At 38.7% G+C, this 21,451-nt stretch overlaps 2 protein-coding genes across 5 annotated transcripts in view; one reads left to right on the top strand and one right to left on the bottom strand.

The window, feature by feature from the left end:
* CC2D2B (coiled-coil and C2 domain containing 2B) overlaps positions 1-7,021 on the bottom strand; it is a 106,866-nt gene extending 99,845 nt beyond the window's left edge. For all 4 annotated transcript variants that reach the window (XR_008661198.1, XM_055300174.1, XM_055300176.1 and 1 more), the window contains exons 1-2: positions 6,943-7,021; positions 499-550 (exon numbers count right to left, since the gene is read on the bottom strand). Coding sequence is in view for 3 of the 4 variants with exons in the window: in XM_055300174.1 (XP_055156149.1) it covers positions 499-550; positions 6,943-6,945 (55 nt within the window). In the remaining variant the exon portion in view is untranslated. The remainder of the gene's footprint in view (positions 1-498; positions 551-6,942) is intronic.
* A 99-nt stretch (positions 7,022-7,120) lies between these two features.
* The window catches only part of LOC129523118 (RNA/RNP complex-1-interacting phosphatase-like), a 46,917-nt gene continuing 32,586 nt past the window's right edge, over positions 7,121-21,451 (top strand). The window contains exon 1 of the mRNA XM_055345733.1: positions 7,121-7,364. Within this exon, the coding sequence (XP_055201708.1) occupies positions 7,336-7,364 (29 nt within the window). The 5' untranslated portion in view covers positions 7,121-7,335. The remainder of the gene's footprint in view (positions 7,365-21,451) is intronic.

Raw genomic sequence — 21,451 nt, 5'->3', positions numbered from 1 at the left:
ATAAGTATAAAGTTGAATCACTATAGATAATGAGAATCTTCATTTTTAACCACAGTATTCCTTGGTAAATTTTAAAATTACTAGTTTGTTTATATTCTACTCCCAGAACTCAGAATGGCAGATACCACAAAGTAAGGGTTCAATAAATATTTGGTGGATAAATGAACCACGGTTCAACCATATTTATGTATGTTTCCCCCTGAGATCTGGAGCTTCCTGATGCAGGTTTTTTATGTATGTATGTTTATGCAGCCTCAAGCACTAGGGGCTTCTGGTGTTTGAGGAAGGGAGAGAAAAAATTTGATTTTTTACATGTATTGACTTTACTACTGTGTATTTTCTTACGTCCATCTTGTATCTAGGAAGTTTAGTTTCTGTTTGAACTCATTTCTTAAGAAACCTGTGTTCCCAGCTGAAACCTTAGGATAAAATTAGTCATTTACATCATTAAAAAATAGAAACCAATAGTATCAGAGTTGTGGTATACTTATTGAGAACCTTTCTGGAGATGCTTGTCTACATTTTCTTCTGCACTGTTATCTTCTGACATCTGCAAAAAAGTTGGGGGGGGGTTACCTTACATCTTTTTGTTTTGGCATTAAACATCTTTTCATATGTTCATCAGTCCTTTGAAAGTCATCACCTTTATTTTTTTTTTAAAGATTTTATTTATTGATTTGAGAGAGAAGAAAGCTCGAGAGCACAAGCAGGGGAGAGGGAGAAGAGAGATCCAGACTCCCTGATGAGCAGAGAGCCCCATGTGGGGCTCCATCCAAGTACCCTAGGATCATGACCAAAGCTGAATGTAGTTGCTTAACTGAGCCACCTAGACACCCAAGCCATCACTTTTAAAATGCCAGTTCATATCCTCTGCCTGTTTTCTTAAATTTCACCTCTTTATCAATTGGTATGAACTCTTTAAATACAGTTGATTTTTGGGATCCCTGGGTGGCGCAGCGGTTTGGCGCCTGCCTTTGGCCCAGGGCGCAATCCTGGAGACCCGGATCGAATCCCACATCGGGCTCCCGGTGCATGGAGCCTGCTTCTCCCTCTGCCTGTGTCTCTGCCTCTCTCTCTCTGTGACTATCATAAATAAATAAAAATTAAAAAAAAATTTTTTTAAATACAGTTGATTTTTAAATAATTTCTCCCTGTAATACCAAAAAAGATCTTTTTATGATAAAATCCAATGGTTAGTTCTTAGTGTTCATATATTGCCAACTTTATATCTTTTAGGAGGGCCATATAAGATCAGACATATAAAAACACTTTGAAATCAACACTCTACGCCTGTTAGTTATTATTTGATTACCCTGTAGCATCTGATAATGTTGGGCACCTTTATTTTCTGAAAACTTTCTGTATCATTGTTCTTTACTCTTGTACTTCTCTGGTGACTTATTCCCTGTGTTCTTCAATGGTCACACTTCTCTTCATATCTTACATGTGGGCACATTCCAAGGCTTTGTAGAGTGTATGTATTCCCAGGGCTTCCCAAATCTGTCTCCAACCTTACTGCTATCCTGAATACCCTATTCTAGCTGCCTGCTCGTATTTCTAATTGAATATCCTACCACCATAAAAAACTCAGTATGTTCAAATGAACATTTATTCTCTTTAAGTTTTTTATTTTTATTTTTTAAGATTTTATTTATTTATTTGAGAGAGAGAGAGAGTGAGAGCAAGAGAGCATGCGCAGAGGGAGAGGAAGAGGGAGAAGCAGGTTCCCTGCTGAGCAGAGAGCCTGATGTGGGGCTGGATCCCAGGACCCTGAGATCATGACTTGAGCCGAAGACAGATGCTTAATGGACTGAGGCACCCAGACGCCGCTCCTTTTAAGTTTTTTAAGCCTCAATATTCTGAAATTAAATCATACTAGCAACGTTAAGTCCTTTTTTAGAGCTATATAGACTATGAGTTTGTTTTTCATTTTAAGAAATACAATAACAAAAGACTATTTTTTTAATTTTTACTTTTATTTTTAAGAATTTGTTTATTCATGGGAGACATGGGGAGAGAGAGAGAGAAAGAGGCAGAGACACAGGCAGAGGGAGAAGCAGGCTCCATGCAGGGAGCCTGATGTGGGACTCGGATCCTGAGACTCCGGGATCACGCCCTGGGCTGAAGGCAGATGCTCACCCGCTGAGCCACCCAGGCGTCCCAAGACTCTTTAAATAACAATTAAAGTAAAAGACATTATCACAATAAGAGCCTAGTCTACAGATTTTCTGAAAGAACTTCAAAATCTACCAGTGCTTCCTGTATCACACTTAAGAACTATTGAATGAGAGATGTTCAGTATCTTCTTCAGTACTATTTTAAAAAATTGTTTTAAGATTTTATTTATTTATGAGAGACACAGAGAAAGAGGCAGAGACACAGGCAGAGGGAGAAGCAGGCTCCACACAGGGAGCCTGACATGGGACTCCATCCCGGGACTTCAGGATCATGCCCTGGGCTGAAGGCAGCGCTAAACCACTGAGCCACCGGGGCTGCCCACCTAATTCTATTCTTGATCAAGAGACAGCAATCCCTTGGTGTGAGGAAAGGTGTGAGGAAATAACCCTGGCAAGTGACTGATAGAGGTCTCCCTTTAATTTCCAATAATTTCACATAGCATTCCCAGGATTCTGCACATAACTTGCCATCCCCATCTAGAAGGCAGGGATAAAATATGAGTCTTAACTGGAGTTACTCCAAAAGACATATAGATATTGGCCCTGTAAATGTTTTGTTCACTGACTAAAAAAAGGGAAAACTTTTTTTTTTTTTAACAAAGCAGAAAATGGACTGCTGGCTGAGAGAACAGGTAAATGAATTAATATTTACATAAGGGGATTAATAAACAACCCACCTCTAATACTCCTGCATAACTAACACATCAAAGACTATAATTCATTCTTAAACTTACTATTTTTTTAAATGTGAACTATATGATTAAAATATAGAACCAAATATATCACACTGTTCAGGATTATCCTACATTTATAATTGGACCATTAGTATAATCAAGATCCTTATAAACTCCATTAATACCTTTTCTTTCATATTTTCTTTGAAATCCTTTTCATGATGGTTCTTTCATTTCTACTTTCTTTTTTTTTTAAGATTTTTTAAATTTATTCATGAGAGTCACAGAGAGAGAGAGGCAAGGACATAGGCAGAGGGAGAAGCAGGCTCCCTGCAGGGAGCTGATGCAGGACTCGATCCCAGGACCCCAGGATCATGCGATCACAACGTGGGCCGAAGGCAGGTGCTAAACCACTGAGACACCCAGGGATCCCCGACAATCAAAAAGTTTAGACACACACACACACACAAAGTTTAGACACAATCAGAAAGTTAGGTGGCAGAATCAAGAGGACTATATGTGTAAATTAATAGCTTCCCTGTATGTAAACATAATAGAAAAAGATCAGTTTCATAATAGCAATACAACAAAAATCTTTTCGAAATACCTAGGAATAACTACAATTAAAATATGTGGGAACCCTCCAAAAAATACAAAACTTTAGTGAGAAAAAATGTCTGATTAAACTTGGAGATATTCAACAGAGGCATGGAGATTGATTAAGAGGCCATTATAATAGTCCCAATGAGAGGTGCTAGAGATCTGAATCAAAAATGGAAGTGGGACCGGAAGGTGGAGAAAATTTCATTTAAAAGGTAGAAATCACAAGATTCCACAACGAACAATTAGATGTAGAGGACAGTGAGGGAAGAATCAAGGACTCCAGGTGTTTGGTTTGAGTCACTGCAAGGTAATGTCATTTCAAGTATTGTCAAAGTAGGAACATAGTTGGGGTAGGGGTCAATAAATCCAGTTTTTGGATGTTGCTAATGGATGTTTACGGGACATTCAGGTGAGAAATCCAGAAGATGATTAAAAATACTGTATAGAAGAGAACAGAAGAACAGAAGAAAATCAGGCCTAAATTCTTTCTTTAATCATAAATAGACATTTAGGAAATTGATAGAATACCCCTTAAAATATCTTTAAGAATCTTTCCTACTAACATAGCAAAACTAGGCACAACAGGAATATGATGCCAGGAAAAGAGAATTTTTAAGTTACTTTGCTTTCTGCAAGAATGTCTTAAATGAACTTCAAATCAATACCTGGCTTACTGATACCTACATCTGCTAAACTAGGGGAAACATTAGTGATAGTACATCCTATAGATAAATTATAATAATTTTTATTATAATTTTATTTTATAATAAATTATCCTATAAGAAATTTTTAACAAGATATTATTTTATAGATCTGGAAATGTTTCTAACCAGGTTCACTTATCATTCCCTAAATGATACAAGATAAACAAATGATTATAGACAAAATAATAAAACAAAATAAATAAAATTGAAGATCTAGAAAAAAATTTAATTTGCTTTTTTTTAGAGATTTACTTATTTGACAGAGAGAGAGAAAGAGTGCACATGCAAGTAGGCAGAGTGGCAGGCACAGGGAGAGGGAGAAGCAAGCTCTGGGCTGAACAGGGAGTTGGACTTAGGACTGGATCCCATGACCCCAGGATCTTAACCGACTGAGCCACCCAGGAGCCCCTGAATTTGCTTTTCTGAAAATCTTGCAGAAGTAAGGAAAAATGGTAATTCAGACTTTCACCTTCTAACAGCAATTCTATTCTTTTTATTGAAAAACTGGCTCCAACAGTAAAACCTAATCTTCTACTCAAGGTTATTGTTAATTTATAATTCTTATAAAGGTTTTCTTTTAAAATTTTATTTATTCATGAGAGGCAGAGACACAGGCAGAGGGAGAAGCAGGCTCCATGCAAGGAGCCCGACGAGGGACTGGATCGCGGGTCTCCAGGATCACACCCCTGCCAAAGGCAGCACTAAACCACTGAGCCACCCAGGCTGCCCGTTAAAGGTCTTTCTAAAGGGTAAGGAAATTGAGGATTAGCTATTTTTGTATCAGTTGACCTGGAGGTTCATAATCAAAACCTAAGAATTAAAGTCAAGTAGTTCATTCAGCCTTTCTGATCCATAGCAAAGCTAAGGTAATTTATGTGTGTAAATGTTTGCCTCTTGCTTAGCATTCAGAAATCTCTGGTTCTACAAATTTATCCAGTTGTACCTTTATCATTATGGTGATTCCTGAAATGAAATTTTATGTTGTGTGTAAATTTAACAATCACCTTGGTTAACTCTGTCACATGCCATTTGGTGTCAGGAGTTTTAGCAGAATAAAATTACAGAAAAACCTCTAGTATGTGGAATGGTCACAATATGCACGTTCCGATATTTGGTAACATTTCTTTTGTTAATTATGAACTAACTAGAAATTTGTTTTTCTTTTAGCTTTCTCCCAGCTCTTGGAAATCGTTCCAAATGCTTCAATCCACCTTCCTTCCTTCCTTAGGAATTCAGTCCTAAATCCAACTTTATCTTTATTTTAGTTCATTTATTATCACATAGTAAGACCAGTCCTTTCTGAACTCCATTATAGCAAGCAGTGTTTCTCAAAGCATGCTTTTCCAGACTTCTTTGATTTGCACTGTGATACTACACAAAAAATTTAAAGGCTTGTTCAAAGTTATGGTAAAATTAAAGGCAATTGCTAGCATTTTGAAAAAAAACTAAATTTATTAAATATATGGCATACATACTGGTAAAAGGTATAGAAAAGGTGGAATTTAACAAAAAGAAATTCTACCATTAGGTAAATATAATAGCATTATTTCACAATGTTTTACAGAAAGCATCGTGACTCCAAGTGTTTTGTCATCTCACAAATTTGAAAATGAATACTTTTTTGTTAACTATAATCTTATTTTCTTTAAAAAAAAAAACTGGTAAACAAGTGGCCTGACAAACGATTTTCTGTGAATTTATATATAATTCTTTGAAAGGCATCAAAACTAAATCATCCACCATACATAGAACTAAGTCCTCAACTCACCATAACCTGTTCTTATAGGTCAAGAAAGATTTGGGTTCACTTCCCTTGGGGCCTTAGGTGCATAAAGATTGATAAATGCCAAGAGGTTACAAAAGCTGCGGTATATTTTTAAAGTTTATATCTAACACACAATGAAATGTGATTGTGCCACTACCAAGTTAATTACAGGATTCATAAAAATGTATTAATTCATAGAACAACATGGCCAATAATGCCCAAAAACTGGACACAGGTAAGTCCGGTGATGTTGTCTTTATTATGTAAACTTGACAATATATCTCAGTGTCTATAGTCAGAATCTCAACTGGAGAGAAAGTCAAAATGAGGCCCTTCCTGAGGATGAGGCCAAAAGACCGCCGTGTCAACTTCCCAACCTAAGTCCTGCTCAGCACTCTCCAACATAAAACCTTGACTATAGCCTGATCACCGTCCTTCACACTCCTTGCCACATCCATCCTTCGACGTTTGCAACTTTCCTCTAACCTACAGCAATCCACGTCTCAAAGCCTGATACAAACGCCACATCTTCCAGGAAATGTTTTTCTGCCTCTGACCCTTGTGTGATCTCCAAAGGCATCGTGATTGTAATTTTCGTCCACTACATCCTGCTTTGCAAGTTCACCTTTCTGCCTACCCTAAAGGGAAGAAGACAAGAGCTGGGGTGCGAACTCATCTACCCTCCACCAACCCTATCAGGATGTTCTGCACAAAATGGCACTCAATAAATAACGTGGTCTTGGATGTCGACGCAAACCAAGCACGACTCCGGAATGCTGTGAAACGGGACGGACGGTGGACCAGGTTCTGGGGACTACAAGTCCCAGCGGCCTGTGCGGGCCTGGTCTGGTGATAGGGGGCTACCTACCGCTGGTTTAGTGCACAGGGCAGGGCTCCAACCGGACAAGATACCGGGGTGGGTGACAGGGAAGGGTGGGGGGGGCTTTAGCAGGCAGCATAACATTCACCTGGAGGGCAGTGCACTCTTGCTATTTATGAGCAGTTAAGGAAGGACGCACCATTTACCGCGGATTCGGAGAGGTCACCAACCGCCCCGTAAGGCTTCTCGGCGCCGCGCCCGCCGCCCGCGGAGCGCTCCCTCCTCGGGGATTGACGTCAAGGCGGTCCCGGAGCATGCGCGATGCGGCCCCTGAGCCGGTGGGGTCCCTGCGAGCGCGGAGCGTGCGCCTTCGGGAATCTTCGGTGCGCTACGTCTGTTCGCCGGCCACCGGGACTGGGACTCGAGCCGAGGCGTCGGAGTGTGTCACTCCCGCCCCGGGCTGGGCCTGCAGCGCCTGCAGGAGAGCCGCTCTGCTCACCCGGCGTCTGGGTTGGGAGCCCGAGTGGTCTGTTCTGGAGGCGGCCCGAGAGCGGCGTGTCCCGGCGCGTGGAAGCCCCGCACCTCTGGCATCATGGTGAAGAAGAACAGCGTCCCCAACGGGTGAGCCCCGGCCGCGAGCCGGCTGTCCGCGGTCCAGCTGCGCCCTGCGGTCCCCTGCGGTCCCCTGCGGTCCCCTGCCGGCGGGCGGCGCGGGCGGCGCGGAGGGGGCGCTGCGGGCGCCCGCGGGCACCCGCGGGCACCCGCGGGCACCCCCGGGCACGCCCCTCCGCCACCGCGCCGGGAGCAGAGGGCTTCTTGGACTTCAGTCGTCCTGGGAGGTGGCATCAGATGCCGCATCCGATGCCAGGGGTTCGTTCTCTTTCCGGCGCTTGCTAGGAGTATAACCAAGGTAATGCTCTTAAACGCGTTGAATCAGGGCACGCAGGACCTGCGCGCTCGTGTCGTGTCATCTTTGCTTAATAAACGAAAACAGCTTGCATTATTTTCTTTTCCCAGCGACTCACCCCGAGTTAAAATAACGAGTTAAGTACAATGTTCTGTGTCTTGAAACTTGTCCCGGGAGACTGGCGGAGGGATGAAGTGAGGAAACCTGCCGGTAAGGAGAGAGGCTTGCGCGCATCCACACGTTCCACTGACGTTTCCCCGCTGCTTTGTGCAGCGGGCGTCGTGCTAGGCGCTGGGATTCCGGGGGACCTCAGGAGGCGGTTGAAACTTCCCACGGCCTTGTGTATTTGGGAAAGGGGAGATGTGGACGGGAAGAAAGCATGTCCCAGGGCATGTCGGTACGTTGTGGCAGACGTAGACCCAGAACTCGTTGCTGCCGCATTATCATCTAAGTGACTGCCTACCGCGAGATGTGTCCAGGCCTCGAAATCCTTTGGCCGGCTTGGGATTCTGAATAAAATCCTTAATGGGTCTCCCGTCTTGAATTTCTACGGCTCTTCTGCTGTGAGAATTTAGGAGCAATGGTAGTGGTGAAAGAAGGAAAGAGTCAATACTTTTTCCTTAAGTAGCAATGTTATAGGTTACGTAGAATAGGAGTGCATATGCAAATAACATGTAATCTGTGCTGTTCCTTAAATCCACCTAATTTCTCGAATTATTATACAGGACAACTGGGTGGGGTTTTTTGGTTTTTTTTTTTTTGTTGTTGTTGTTTGTTTGTTTGTTCTTATGATTTAAGTATTTATTTTAGAGAGGGGTGTGGGGGAAGGGCAGAAGGAGAGGGAGGAGAAAATCTCAAGCTGACTCTCCGCTGAGCTCGGAGCCACATGGAGGGCTCCATCTCAGGACCCTGAGATCATGATCTTGAGATAATGACCTGAGCAGAAATCAACAGTGGGAAGCTTAACGGGCTTAACCACCCAGGTGCCCCAGCAGGGGTACTGTTTTTAAAAATACAAATGATGTGTAATTACTGAGATGTATTGTTATAACTACCCTTTCATGTGTGTTATAAAGTATATAGGCCCGAAGAATGAATAGGCTAAAATGAGGTAGTGTAGGACTTGAGATCTAATTGAGAGGGGTAAAAAAAAGGGATTCCTCAGTGGCTCATTGGTTGAACATCTGCCTTTGGCTCAGGGCATGATCCTGGTCCTGGGATAAAGTCCCACATCTGGCTCCCTGTGAGGAACCTGCTTCTCCCTCTGCCTGTGTCTCTGCCTCTTTGTGTATCTCTCATGAATAAATAAGTAAAATCTTAAAAAAACAAAAAACAAAAAAAAACAAAAAAAAGTGGGTTAAAAAATCAACCTTAAATATTTACTTTTTTTAAGATTTTATTTATTTATTTATTCATGAGACAGAGAGAGGCAGACACACAGGCAGAGGGAGAAGCAGGCCTCCTTTAGGGAGCCTGATGCAGGACTTGATCCCCAGGACCCAAGGGTCATGCCCTGAACCAAAGGCAGACACTCAACCACTGAGCTACCCAGGTGCCCCAACCTTAAATATTTTCAAGTTTAAAGGAAAATAGTATTCGTCCAGCAGATATCTCACTGACTACTCATCTAAATCTTACTTGCCAAAGTGTTTCCTTCAGTTCTTCTTCTTCTTCTTTTTTTTTTTTTCTTTTTCTTTTTTTAGGTTGCTGTCCTTTAAAGGTCTGGACCTTTCACATGAAAATCTAGGTTTCTTGAAAAATCGGATTTAGGAAACCAGATCTGTACATGGCAATAATAAATGATTTGCAGCTGTCTTCTCTATGAAGAGTAAGCCTCTCCAGTTTCCCATCCCTCTTTAGCCTCCACAGCACTGAGACTTAGCATTGGTTGACTTTTTATTATTTTATCATTTCTTTATTTGGGCCATGTTTTACTTAGGTATGTCAACCAGCCTGGCATTTGAATTTGTAACTCTGGCTGTAGAGGGTAAATGAGAGGAAGGAACTTAGTTCAGTATATTACTTGTTTCCAGAATAAAACATCCGATTGAATGTTGCCAGGCAGTGCTATGAAGGACTATTTTGTTAAAAATCCTGGTTACCTTCCATAATGTGAGCCTCAGAAAATGACACCACTTCAGATCTCCCTATAGTCCCCTAACTTCGTGAGTTGCAGTTTTGTCATCTGAGTAGCCTGAGTGATCATAGTATATACCCTGTCCTACCGCCCACCTGGGATTATGGTAAAATGTGACTGTGAAATAGGAAAAATGCTTTGTAGATCCTAAAGCCTCTAAATGAACTAGTTGCGAGTTGGCTTGAGATTCTCTCTCTCCCTGTGCTTCTCCCCCGCCCTCTAAAATAAATAAATAAATCTTTAAAAACAAGAATTAAAAAATGTACTATTGCCCCTTTAAATTATGCAGTATTTTAACGAGTTTTTAAAAAAATGTCCTCTTCACTTCTTCTGATGGAATACTCTTTTTTTTTTTTAAGTTTTATTTATTTATTTGAGAGAGAGAGAGCACAAGCAGGGGAAGAGGCAGAGGGAAAGGGAGAAGCAGACTCCCTGTGGAGCAGGGAGCCCAACCCAGGGCTTGATCTCAGGACCCTGATATCATGACCTGAGTGGAAGGGAGATGCTTAACTGACTGAGCCACCCAGGTGTCCCTCTCATTTTTTGAAGAGTGGAATACTCTTTTATTAAGCTCTCTGCCTTATTATTTTTTTCTTTGAGAAATTTTCCTCTGTTAGAAGGTCAGTTCCTGATGATTATACTTTGGATCCAGTTTTTTTCCAAGTAAAATTCTGTTCCTTGCTATATGAATCTTAATAGGTATTATATATATTGTGACGAAATAATCACACTGAGGATTTTTACTCCTGATTCCATTATATTCATACTCAAAATAATTTGGAATTCTTAGTCCTATCATATATGTTTTCCTCCACTCGTTTGCTCTATTTTAGAGCTTTTCTATCACAAAACCAGAGGGTCTGCCATGAGGACAGCTATAGCTCTGTATGGGGATGAAAGAAAGTCTTTGAGGTCTAAAATTGGTAGCACAGTACTGTCATATTGATTCTTGCCAAACGTTGGGTGAATTTAAGCTGCAACCTCACTGTATAATGTAAATATTCAGAACAGATTTGTATTTTCAAGCAGTATTTTATAAACATACCATCTAGAGATCAAAATACTGCCTTATGTTCCATACTATTTCTTTCGTTCTTCATGGAATGAAATTTGTGAGTTTCTCATGAGATTGTAAGCTTTAATCTTATTTTCTGAAAGTCCATATTAATGACAGATGAGTATAAACATCATTAATCTTTTTATTCTGAGATTCATTGATTGCCTGAGTTTCTTGAAGTCCTTTTTACTTTTAAATAATGTAGTCAATAAAACTAACACTGTTGTTTAACCTCAGCAACCAAATAAAGTCCTAGTGTCTCTGGAAGCTTGATACTGAAACAGTATTATAAGAGTTTTATTTATCAGAGATCAGTAAATCCCACCCTTCTTCTAGTTTCCATCATACTTGGTAATCACACTGATCATTTCTTAAAGCCTTAGCCCCATAGTTTCTCTGTTGATCATCTGATTGTCAACCTTCTTCCAGAGATATTAACTCTTTCTCTGGACACCCCGTATGTGATGTAAATAAACTCCTCTTTATACCCATCTTTTTAAAAAGATTTTATTTATTTATTTGAGAGAGAAAGTGCAAGAGAAAGCATCAGCTGGTTGAGAGGCAGATGGAAAGGGAGAGGCAGACATCCTACTGAGCAGGGAGCCCGATGTGGGGCTTGATCTCAGGACCCTGTGATCGTGTCCTGAGCCCAAGGCAGATGCTTAACTGACAGCCACCCAGACACCCCTATCCCTATCTATCTTCTTACAGAACATCTTCCTTCTGATATTTGGAACCTGACTCTCCCATAAGGTCACTGTTTTTCTAGCATCTCAACACTGGAAGTCATGCCCCACATACCTCAGAGGGCATTGATATGCTCCATCTCCTCCTTGCCGTTGCTAGGCTCCTCCATCCTGCCCTTGTAAAACAACAGAAACCCTCATCTAATTACCATCTACCTTCCTCTTCACCATCATTTATCGGCTCCCTGGTCACTCACTCACTTTTATTAATGAATTTAGCGCCCAACTAAGCGTTCATTACTCAAGTCCTATAAGATCATGGTGGGATTAAGGCAGTCATGTGTATCACACAGTTCCAGCACCTGAAATGACTGTCTGTGGGACCTGAATGTCTAAGACTATTTCATATTAAAAATCCTACACTCCAGCATTGTCCTCTCATCTTTGTTTATTCATCTCTCCTTCTTTCTTATTTTTCTATATTTAATGTGACCTCATAAAGGCCCTGCCCCTTGACTACTATTTTATCATCATCATCCTCTACATAGATTAACTTTCTTGTCTAGCCACACTGCTTGGTTTATTATTTACACCAGTATCTAAAATTTCCTTGCCTAAAATAATATATATATAAGAAGAAGAAATAAAATTTCCTTGTTTTTTGTCGTTCCCTACTTTTGCTTTTCACTCTAGTTCAGTCATTTGCTTTTTCAACTCATATATCTAAAGATAATCAAGTTCTAGTACTGAAAATCACAAAACTGGATTATTGTAATGACAGCTATATCATGGTCCATAATAGAGATCAGCCTTTCTTTTCCTTTTCCACTCAGAGCTGCTATTCTAACCTTAAGCCTTCTATCCCACCTTTGACCTTGTACTCTCAGCAGCTCGTTTTGCTTTTTCAGAGGAAATCAAGTCTCAGAAATGAATTTGCGACAGTGACCACCAGCCCAACTTAACTTTAACAGCAGATATCCTTCTCTCCTGTCTCAGCTAAAGAGATATGCTTTTTCTATCCACAACTGATCCTGTATGTATCCTAGATCCCAACCATTCTGTCTCCCCGGGCCCCTGCTTCATCAATTAACCTTTTCTTTAATCTTCAGTATACTTTTTCCTAGTTCCCTGTACCAGCTTCATCTCCCCTGTTCAACAGCAGCAAAAAACTAAAAGAAAATGCCTTCACTTGGATTATCCTTTGATTTCTGCTTTCTCTCTTTCCTCTCCCTTACTGCCACATTTGTGGAAAGAGTAATCTCCCATTCCCCATATCTGTTAACTCTTCTACCTGCAAAGTTCTGGCTTCCATCACTTACTGTGCCACCACTAAGGACTTTCTAATTGACAAGTCCAGTGTATCTTCTTAGACCTTTTAAATGCACTTGGTTCTGTAGACCATTGCCCTTTCCTTCTTTGATTTGTCTAACATCAATTTCTATTTTTCTTCTCCCATCTCGTAGAACATTTTGAATTTTCTATACTTGTTCCTTTGGGATCTTGCTCTAGTCTCTTTTTTCTAGGATTTATTTTTTTAGCCATTTTTTTCTCTTTGGCATGATGAACACTTCGAAGTTCATCTTAAGAAAAGCAAAAAATAAAACAAAAAAATAAACATTAACTGTTGCTCTCTAGGGCTTTGTCCTTTATCTTGTTCTTTTTTAATTTTATCCTCTTGAGTAGTCTCATAGCCTCAACTACCATCTGTAGGGTAATGAATTCTTTTTTTTCTTTTAATTTAAAAAAAATTTTTTTAAATTTATTTATGATAGTCATACAGAGAGAGAGAGAGACAGAGACATAGGCCGAGGGAGAAGCAGGCTCCATGCACCGGGAGCCTGACATGGGATTCGATCCCAGGTCTCCAGGATCGTGCCCTGGGCCAAAGGCAGGCGCCAAACCGCTGCGCCACCCAGGGATCCCTATGAATTCTAACTCTTTAGCCAACACTCCTGACCTGAGCTCTACACTACTATGGGTACCCTTACCCCAATTTTCAAAACTCTGAATATGCAGTATTTAAAACAACTGCCTTTCCTCACAAAACTTATTCTCTTTATTTCCCATTTTTTGAATGAAGCCAGTATCCAATCACCCAAGCTATAACTAAGAACAATTCCAAAATTTAATCTTTTTTTAAACATCTCACACACAGTCAGCAGGTTATTCGATTCTGTCTCCTACTAAACAGTTGATCTTTGGAGCTTACTTTTGTCTTCATTGTTCTGTTTTAGTAGCCATGGTCTCTTGATAGTAGCCTCTAAATTGATGTCTTTTTCTCCAAGTTGTCATCTTCTGTTTATTTTTAAAATTAAGTAATTAAATTTTTAATTAAAGTATAATTAATATAGTATTACATTAGTTTCAGTTATACAACATAGCGATTCAGTAAGTCTGTACATTATGCCTTGCTTACAAGTGTAGCTATCATCTATCACCGTACAACAGTCTTATATAGTATGATTTATTTTTCCCTATGCTGTACCATTTATCCCCATGACTTATTAGTTCCATAAGTAGAAACCTGTATCTCCCAGTCTTCTTTATCCACTTTGCCCATCCCCTCCCCCTCTTCCCCTCTGGTAGCCATCACTTTGTATATATGGGTCTGTTTCTTTTTGTTTATTTACTCATTTGTTTTGTTTTCTAGATTCTGCATATACCGTATATGGTATTTGGCTTTCTCTGTCTGACTTATTTCACTTAGTGTAATATCCTGTAGGTTTATCCATGTTGTTGAAAATGACTAGATCTCATCCTTTTTATGGCTGAGTAATATTTCACTATATGTACAAGTATATATGTATATCACATTATTTTTATTATTAAGGTATAGTTAGTTGTCACATGATGTTACATTAGTTTCAAGTATACAACATAGTGATTGGACAAGTCTGTACATTATTATGCCACATCTTTTTTTATCCATTCATCTTACAATGGATACTTAGGTTTCTTCCATATCTTGGCTATTGTATTAATGTTAAAATAAACATAGGGGTGCGTATATCTTTTTGAATTAGTGTTTTTGTTTTCTTTGGGTATACTCAGTAGTAGAATTACTAGGTCATATGGTTTTTCTATTTTTAATTTTTTAAGGACTCTCCATACTGTTTTCTGTAGTGGCTGTACCAATTTTTACTTCTACCAATAGTGCACAAGGGCTCCTTTTCTCCACATTCTCACCAACACTTGTTCTTTCTTATCTTACTGATTCTAACCATTCTGACAGGTGTAAGGCAATATGTCATTGGTTCTTTCTTTGTACTGTCACCAAACTTTCTCCTAAAATGCAAGCCTGATTCTCTGTTTTCATTTCTTCCATCTGGTAAAATCTGAGCTCTTTACATGGCATATATGAACTGTTTCTTTTCTTTCTTTCTTTTCTTTTCTTTTCTTTTTTTTTTTTAACTGCTCTCCAGCACGCACATTACGCTAGAATCATACAAAACTGCTCACTGTATCCTGGGCCTGGCATGTGGTGTCATGCCTGCATGCCTTTTCATGTGTCACTCCTTTTTCCCTCATAAAGTTTCGGCTCAAGATTACTTTCTTTGTGATGCCGTCCCTAAATCGCTGTCGTGTGGCATTTTGTGGTAATTGTCTGTCTGTCTCTCCACCAGACTAAACATTTTTGAGGACTAATACTTTCTCCATTCATTAGTATTTAATAAGTTTACTGAGTGAATAAATGAATAGCAATGAGCACAGTATCATCAGGTAATAGTGAAGCATGATTTCTGGATACTTTGGGTGATGCTCATATATTAAATTTGGGAAGGTCCTCAGCGATTATGTGGTCCAGCTCTTCATTTAACAGGTACAGAAACTGAGGATGAGGAAGGTTAAGGGAACGAAGCACCTGTTTGTCAGGCACAGCATATGTATGGATGCCTTCATGTTTTGTTTTTGTTCTTCCCTCTATCTAGAATGAATTATTCTACCTGGCCATGTACTGCTTGTCTGTGGATCTTGTTTTTTCAGAGTTGTCCTTGGACTACCAGAATCAGAATTACCATTTAAATTGATTTAATTTAATAAGCAGAATCGCTTGTTTAAATACAGATTCCTGACCTCCATCACAGAATTTCTCAGTCCATCTCTGTGAGGGAATCCAAGAAATCTATTTTAATTGAAATTTCTCTGTAAACGTAGGAAACTAGTCTCTACTTCCCCCATTTTCTTCCTCTCCAAAACAAGCGCACAAAGTGTGTGTGTGGCTGGAGGGGAGGGGAGAAAAAAAATTCATTCTAAGATGAGAAAGGAACTGTTTTAGTATACTGCCAAATCAAGAGCTTTCAATAAATCTTGTGATTTCCATCTTTGTTACTTAAAAAATAAAAGCAAACTGACTCCAAATTTTATAGTAATCAGAACAAAAACTAATTGAAGTTAACAATGAGATTTGAGAGTTTAAGGAAAGGAAGGACACCTAAGTGATTTTCTTTTTTTTATTTCACACCACTTTCCAGGGCTCTAATCACTGAATTCCACAATCCATCCCTCTCTAATATGTCAACTGTATCATTACAGTTGCTGTTTGTGTTCTATGACTGATCTCTTTCTCCATCTGCTCCCTTATCTAGTGAGTAGGTACATTTTAACCAAGGAAGTGGTATAGACTAAAAATGTACAGGGTTTAAAGACGGATTCAAAACGTGGCAGGTAAAAAAAAAAAAAACAAAAAACGTGGCAGGTAAAGTTTTGATATTAAGACTGGTTTTCTGCCTTCTTTGAAAATATCCCTTCCTACCAGTGACCCAGTGTTTGTTTAGATGGAAAATTGATCTCTATATACCAAATTATTGGCAATTTGGGTAAAATATTTGAGGAAAAAAGTCTTAGTGGTTCTTATCCTCTTTTGAAAGTATATAGGCACTCTATGGGCACCTGGGTGATTCAGTCAGATAGGTGTCCACCTCTTGATTTCAGGTCAGGTCATGATTTCAGGTTCATAAGATGGAGCCCCGTGTCTGGCTCAACCCTCAGTGAGGAGTTTGTTTGAGATTCTCTCTCCCTCACCATCCCCCATGCACACGTGGCGTGTGTGCGCTTTTTCTCTCTCTCTCTCTCAAATAAATCTTAAAAAAAGTATAGCTGCTCCTATAGTATAGTATGGTTATGAATTTTTTTTTTATTTTTATGTTACAGTTTAGAAATTGGAAGCCATTGAAATGGGAGTACTTTGAATTCTATTTTATCTTATCTCCATCTAGGGAGATGTATAACTTCAGATAAATAATTTTAAAATAATTAGATTTAGTTTCCTTTTCTGTAGAATGGGAACTTATTATGTGCTTATTTAATCATTCTCATCTTATTTTTTTAAAATAGATTTTATTTATTTATTCATGAGAGACACACAGAGAGAGAGAAAGGCAGAGACACAGACAGAGGGAGAAGCAGGCTCCATACAGGGAGCCCGACTTGGGACTCGATCCCAGGTCCCCAGGATCACACCCTGGGCTGAAGGCGGTGCTAAACCGCTGAACTACCCTGGCTGCCCATCATTCCCATTTTATTAATGGGAACTTAAATATGTGCTTATTTAATCAGAGAAATGTAAGGAGATCTAGCAAGACAGGTAAAAATTAATTCAAAAATAAATATCCTCTCTCTATATATATATATGTTCTTTATGAATGCAAATTATAACCAAATTTTATTTCCATAGGGGTCTGTAATAAGATTGTGGTGTTGGGGATTTTTAAAAAATAGAATCAAGGGGCACCTGCATAGCTCAGTAAGCTAAGCATCTGCCTCCAGCTCAGGTCATGATCTCAGGGTTCTGGGATCAAGCCTCATGCCAGGCTCCCCGATCAATGAAGAATCTGCTTTTCCCTGTCTCTTTGCCCCTCCCGCCTGCTCATATTCTATCTCCCAAATAAATAAATAAAATCTTTAAAAAAATAAAAATAGAATCAAGCTGAAGGTCCTAAGAAAATAGCACAGGAATCAAGAAGAAACTCTAAAAAGCTTAAATTTCTACCATGGGGCAGAGGCGTCTTTTTTAGTTTCTACTTGGTGCCTGTAGAGCACAGTGTTCTCTTTAAAAAACTAAAAGCTCAAGTGTAAAATCCTTCCCTCCTTGCCTTTTTTCCCTAAACAAAGAGTTGCCTATACTCTCCTGCCTTTTTTGCCCTAAATATAGAATGTGGCTTTGCAGAGAAGTAATAAGACCTAGCTTCAAGTGTTGACTTTACTATTAGTTCACTGGGATACTAGGTAACTTCAATCAACTCTTGGCCTCATTTTTTTTTTCATTTCTTAAGTAGGGATAAGTAATACTACCTTAAAAAATAGATATTCCATATAGAGTCATAAGGAACAAATGAGATAATATTAATGAAAGTTTCTGAAAAAAAATTCAAAGTCTAGGAATGTAAATTATTGTTACTACTACCTTGTAATTTTCACCAGAATGTGGTTAAGCTCTGGTTCCAGAAGTGGCTAATCAATATTAGTAAAATTACCTCAGTTATCTGTACTTTCATTTACTTTACCATGGCTTTCAGTTTAATTTCTCCCAGAATTACTATATTATTTATTTGATGTATGTTATAAATATTATTTCAATCAAGTAAGTTATTGCTACTTGTCATTTTTTGGTGGGGTTTATGGCTCAGGAAAATATTTGTTCATATATTTTTATGGCCATATTCTAATCTTTATTAACAGACAGTTTATTGAACATACAGTACATACATACTGCCTATACCAAGTGCTTTGTGAGGATAAGACTTACCAGAAAAAATTTAGGTACTCAGACATAATAATAGCTTGCTGAACTCTACAGTTCATTTAATTAACAGAAACAGCAGTTCAGAGAAGAAAGAACTCAAAGGAGATTTTTTTTTTTTTAGGGCAGAGTATTGCAATTATATTTTTTATTATTTGTTTCTTGTTTTTATTTTTAAAAATTTCAGACCTTCAGAAAAGTAGGAATAATAGAGTAAATATTTGTATAACCTTTGCCCTACAATCTAATTTGCCACATTTGCTTGATCTTCATGTATATATACATATGCACTTATCACACTTTTTTTTAACTACTTGATTTAGTTGCAGAGGCCATGACAGTATACTCCTGAATACTTCAGCATGTATCTCCTATAAACAAGATAAGTCCCTGTCTAATCACATATAATAATCAAACTTTGCAAATTAAACATTGATACAATATTCTTATAGTTCATATCCAGATTTCCCAATATAATTATGATGGAGTTTGTTTTTGATCCCAAAAAGGCCATGCATAGATTTACTTCTCTCTTTAGTCTCCATCTACAATAGTCTATTTTTGGTCTTTCATGACATTGTTTTATTCAGAGTCTATAGGCCAGTGGTTGGCAAAATATGGCCCATGGGCTGATCAACTGTTTCTATAAGTAAAAGTTTTTTTTTAATTTCTTTTTTTAAAATTTTTATTTATTTATGAGAGAGAGAGAGAGAGGCAGAGACATAGACAGAGGGAGAAGCAGGCTCCATGCACCGGGAGCCCAATGTGGGATTCGATCCCGGGTCTCCAGGATCGCGCCCTGAGCCAAAGGCAGGCGCCAAACCGCTGCGCCACCCAGGAATCCCATATAAGTAAAAGTTTTATTGAAAAACAGCTATATACTCATTGATGCACATATTGCCTATAGTTGCTTTTGTACTACAGTGGCAGATATGTGGCCCACAAGCCTAAAATATTCAGGCTTTGACCTTTAGGAAGTTTGCTGATCCCTAATCTAGGCAGTTGGTTATGTATGACCTTCTTTTTGAGTTTGATGATTGTTTCTTTAATAAGATTCAGGTTAAACTTTTTTTTGCTTTGTCTTTTGGCAACAACACTACATTAGTATTGTTATATCTTACTCGGTATACTACAACAGGAGGCACATGAGGTCAGTTTGTCTTATTCTTTGTGATTTTAAGTCATGGAGGGGGATTGTAATAAAGGAAGACTTCATGAAAGAAATGATGTTTTAAACTAATCCTCAAGGACAGGATAGTATTTGAATAGGTGGAGAGATTTTTCTAGTAGACATTGTCTATAATATTTTTCTGTCTCTGCTTCTGTTAATTCTAAATTAGTATTTTCATCCATTCACATGGCTGGAATGATTGATAGCTTAACAACTTATTGATCTGTTGGTAGCAATCAGAACATAGATTTTCTCCATGCAGTCTCTATCTTTTATTTATTTGTTTAATTTTGCGATGGTAATTGTCTTTTATCTTATACTGTGTCCAAGAATTCTGTAAGCAAGTTTTTTTTGGCTTTGTATAGTGTACTCTAAAGATTTCTATCTTCTTCCAGAGCTTAATAAAATTTTATCTATATGAAAACCAGAACCGCAAAAGTATTGCATTCCAGAAGCAAGTGTTGGGAATGTTTATAGATGCACTTTCTTTTTTTTTTTTTTTTTAAGTAGCTGGCTAGATAATTTAAATGAAGCACCAGCTTATTTAGATATTATCATTTATGTCATTGTGGAAACATTAGTTGTGGAAATGAATGGAAGAAGTGCATATTATAGTAATGTTAGCAATATTAGCAGATGGTCTAAAATTGCTAACATATGGTTCTCTTGTATTGTTAATGCAAAAAGAACAGCTTCCAACTGATGTCAGAACCAAAGATGAACATGTTTATAGAATTATCAGAGGGGATCCCTGGGTGGCTCAGCAGTTTGGTGCCTGCCTTCGGCCCAGGGTGTGATCCTGGAGTCCCGGGATTGAGTCCCGCATCAAGCTTCCTGCATGGAGCCTGCTTCTCCTATATCTGTGTCTCTGCCTCTCTCTCTCTGTGTTTTTCCTGAATAAATAAATAGAATCTCAAAAAAGTTATCATAGTCCTAATTGAATGTCATTCATAATAGTGGAATTTGATGTGTTGTCAAGGAAATGATAAACGTCCTAAGTATTCAGGACATCTTATTTCTCAAGTGAATTCCATCAAAAAAAAAAAAATGATCTTTTAAAAATGTTACGAGCAAAAATCTTGGAGTTAATGGGTTATTTAAAGGTAAAAATGTGAGGCCTTTTATTTACTTGTGCTGGAAGTCACTTTCTAATTTTTAAAGAGAAAGAAACCTAGTCCAACATCATTGTTTTGTTACTAGATTTTGGGAGCATTTGGAGTCTATTTAAAAACTTGACAAACTATATTTTTAAATTCCAGATAAGTCATCAAAATCAAATTTCTGTTCTTACAAAACAAAGGACTCTGGAACATAGTTATCACTCCTTTTTGAAGGATAGTTTTGCTGGATATAGAATTCTTAGTTTGCTGTATTTTTTTCAGCATTTTTAAAAAAGGTTTTATTTATTCATGAGAGACACAGAGAGAGAGAATGGCAGAGACATAGGCAGAGGGAGAAGCAGGCTCCATGCAGGGAGCCTGATGTGGGACTTGATCCCGGGACTCCAGTATCGTGCCCTGAGCCAGAAGACAGATGCTTCACTGCTGAGCCACCCAGGTGTCCCTCTTTCATCATTTGAATGTCATCCTGCTACCTCTGATGTTCATTGTTTCTAATGAGAAGTCAGCTGTTAATCATATATAATCAGTACATTAAATAGTGATTTTACGAAACCAAACTTACTCAACATTTATTTAATGTTTATGAATTCTCTTTGGGGTGGCAGGTACTATACTGTGAAGAAAGACAGATATGGTCACCCTCAAAGTTTATGATCAAGAGAGAAATCATGATTTGTCCAAAAAAAATCACATAATCATGTGTATAGTTTTAAACACTGTTAAGTACCAGGAAGGAAGGTGAAAGGTATGTGTGATGGTACTGGGTGAGGGATGACAGTCTCACTTCTGAGAACCGATACTAGAGCTGTAAGCTGAGGGTGACTGAAAGAGTGAAATGGGAGAAGGGGGTGGAAGGAATAGCACGGAGCATTGGAAGGACTGAGGAAAAA

The sequence above is a fragment of the Nyctereutes procyonoides genome, unplaced genomic scaffold (assembly GCF_905146905.1).
Source record: "Nyctereutes procyonoides isolate TBG_1078 unplaced genomic scaffold, NYPRO_anot_genome, whole genome shotgun sequence".
Lineage (NCBI taxonomy): Eukaryota > Metazoa > Chordata > Mammalia > Carnivora > Canidae > Nyctereutes > Nyctereutes procyonoides.
Note: the sequence above shows the minus strand (reverse complement) of the source record. Positions and strands in the feature narration are given on the sequence as shown.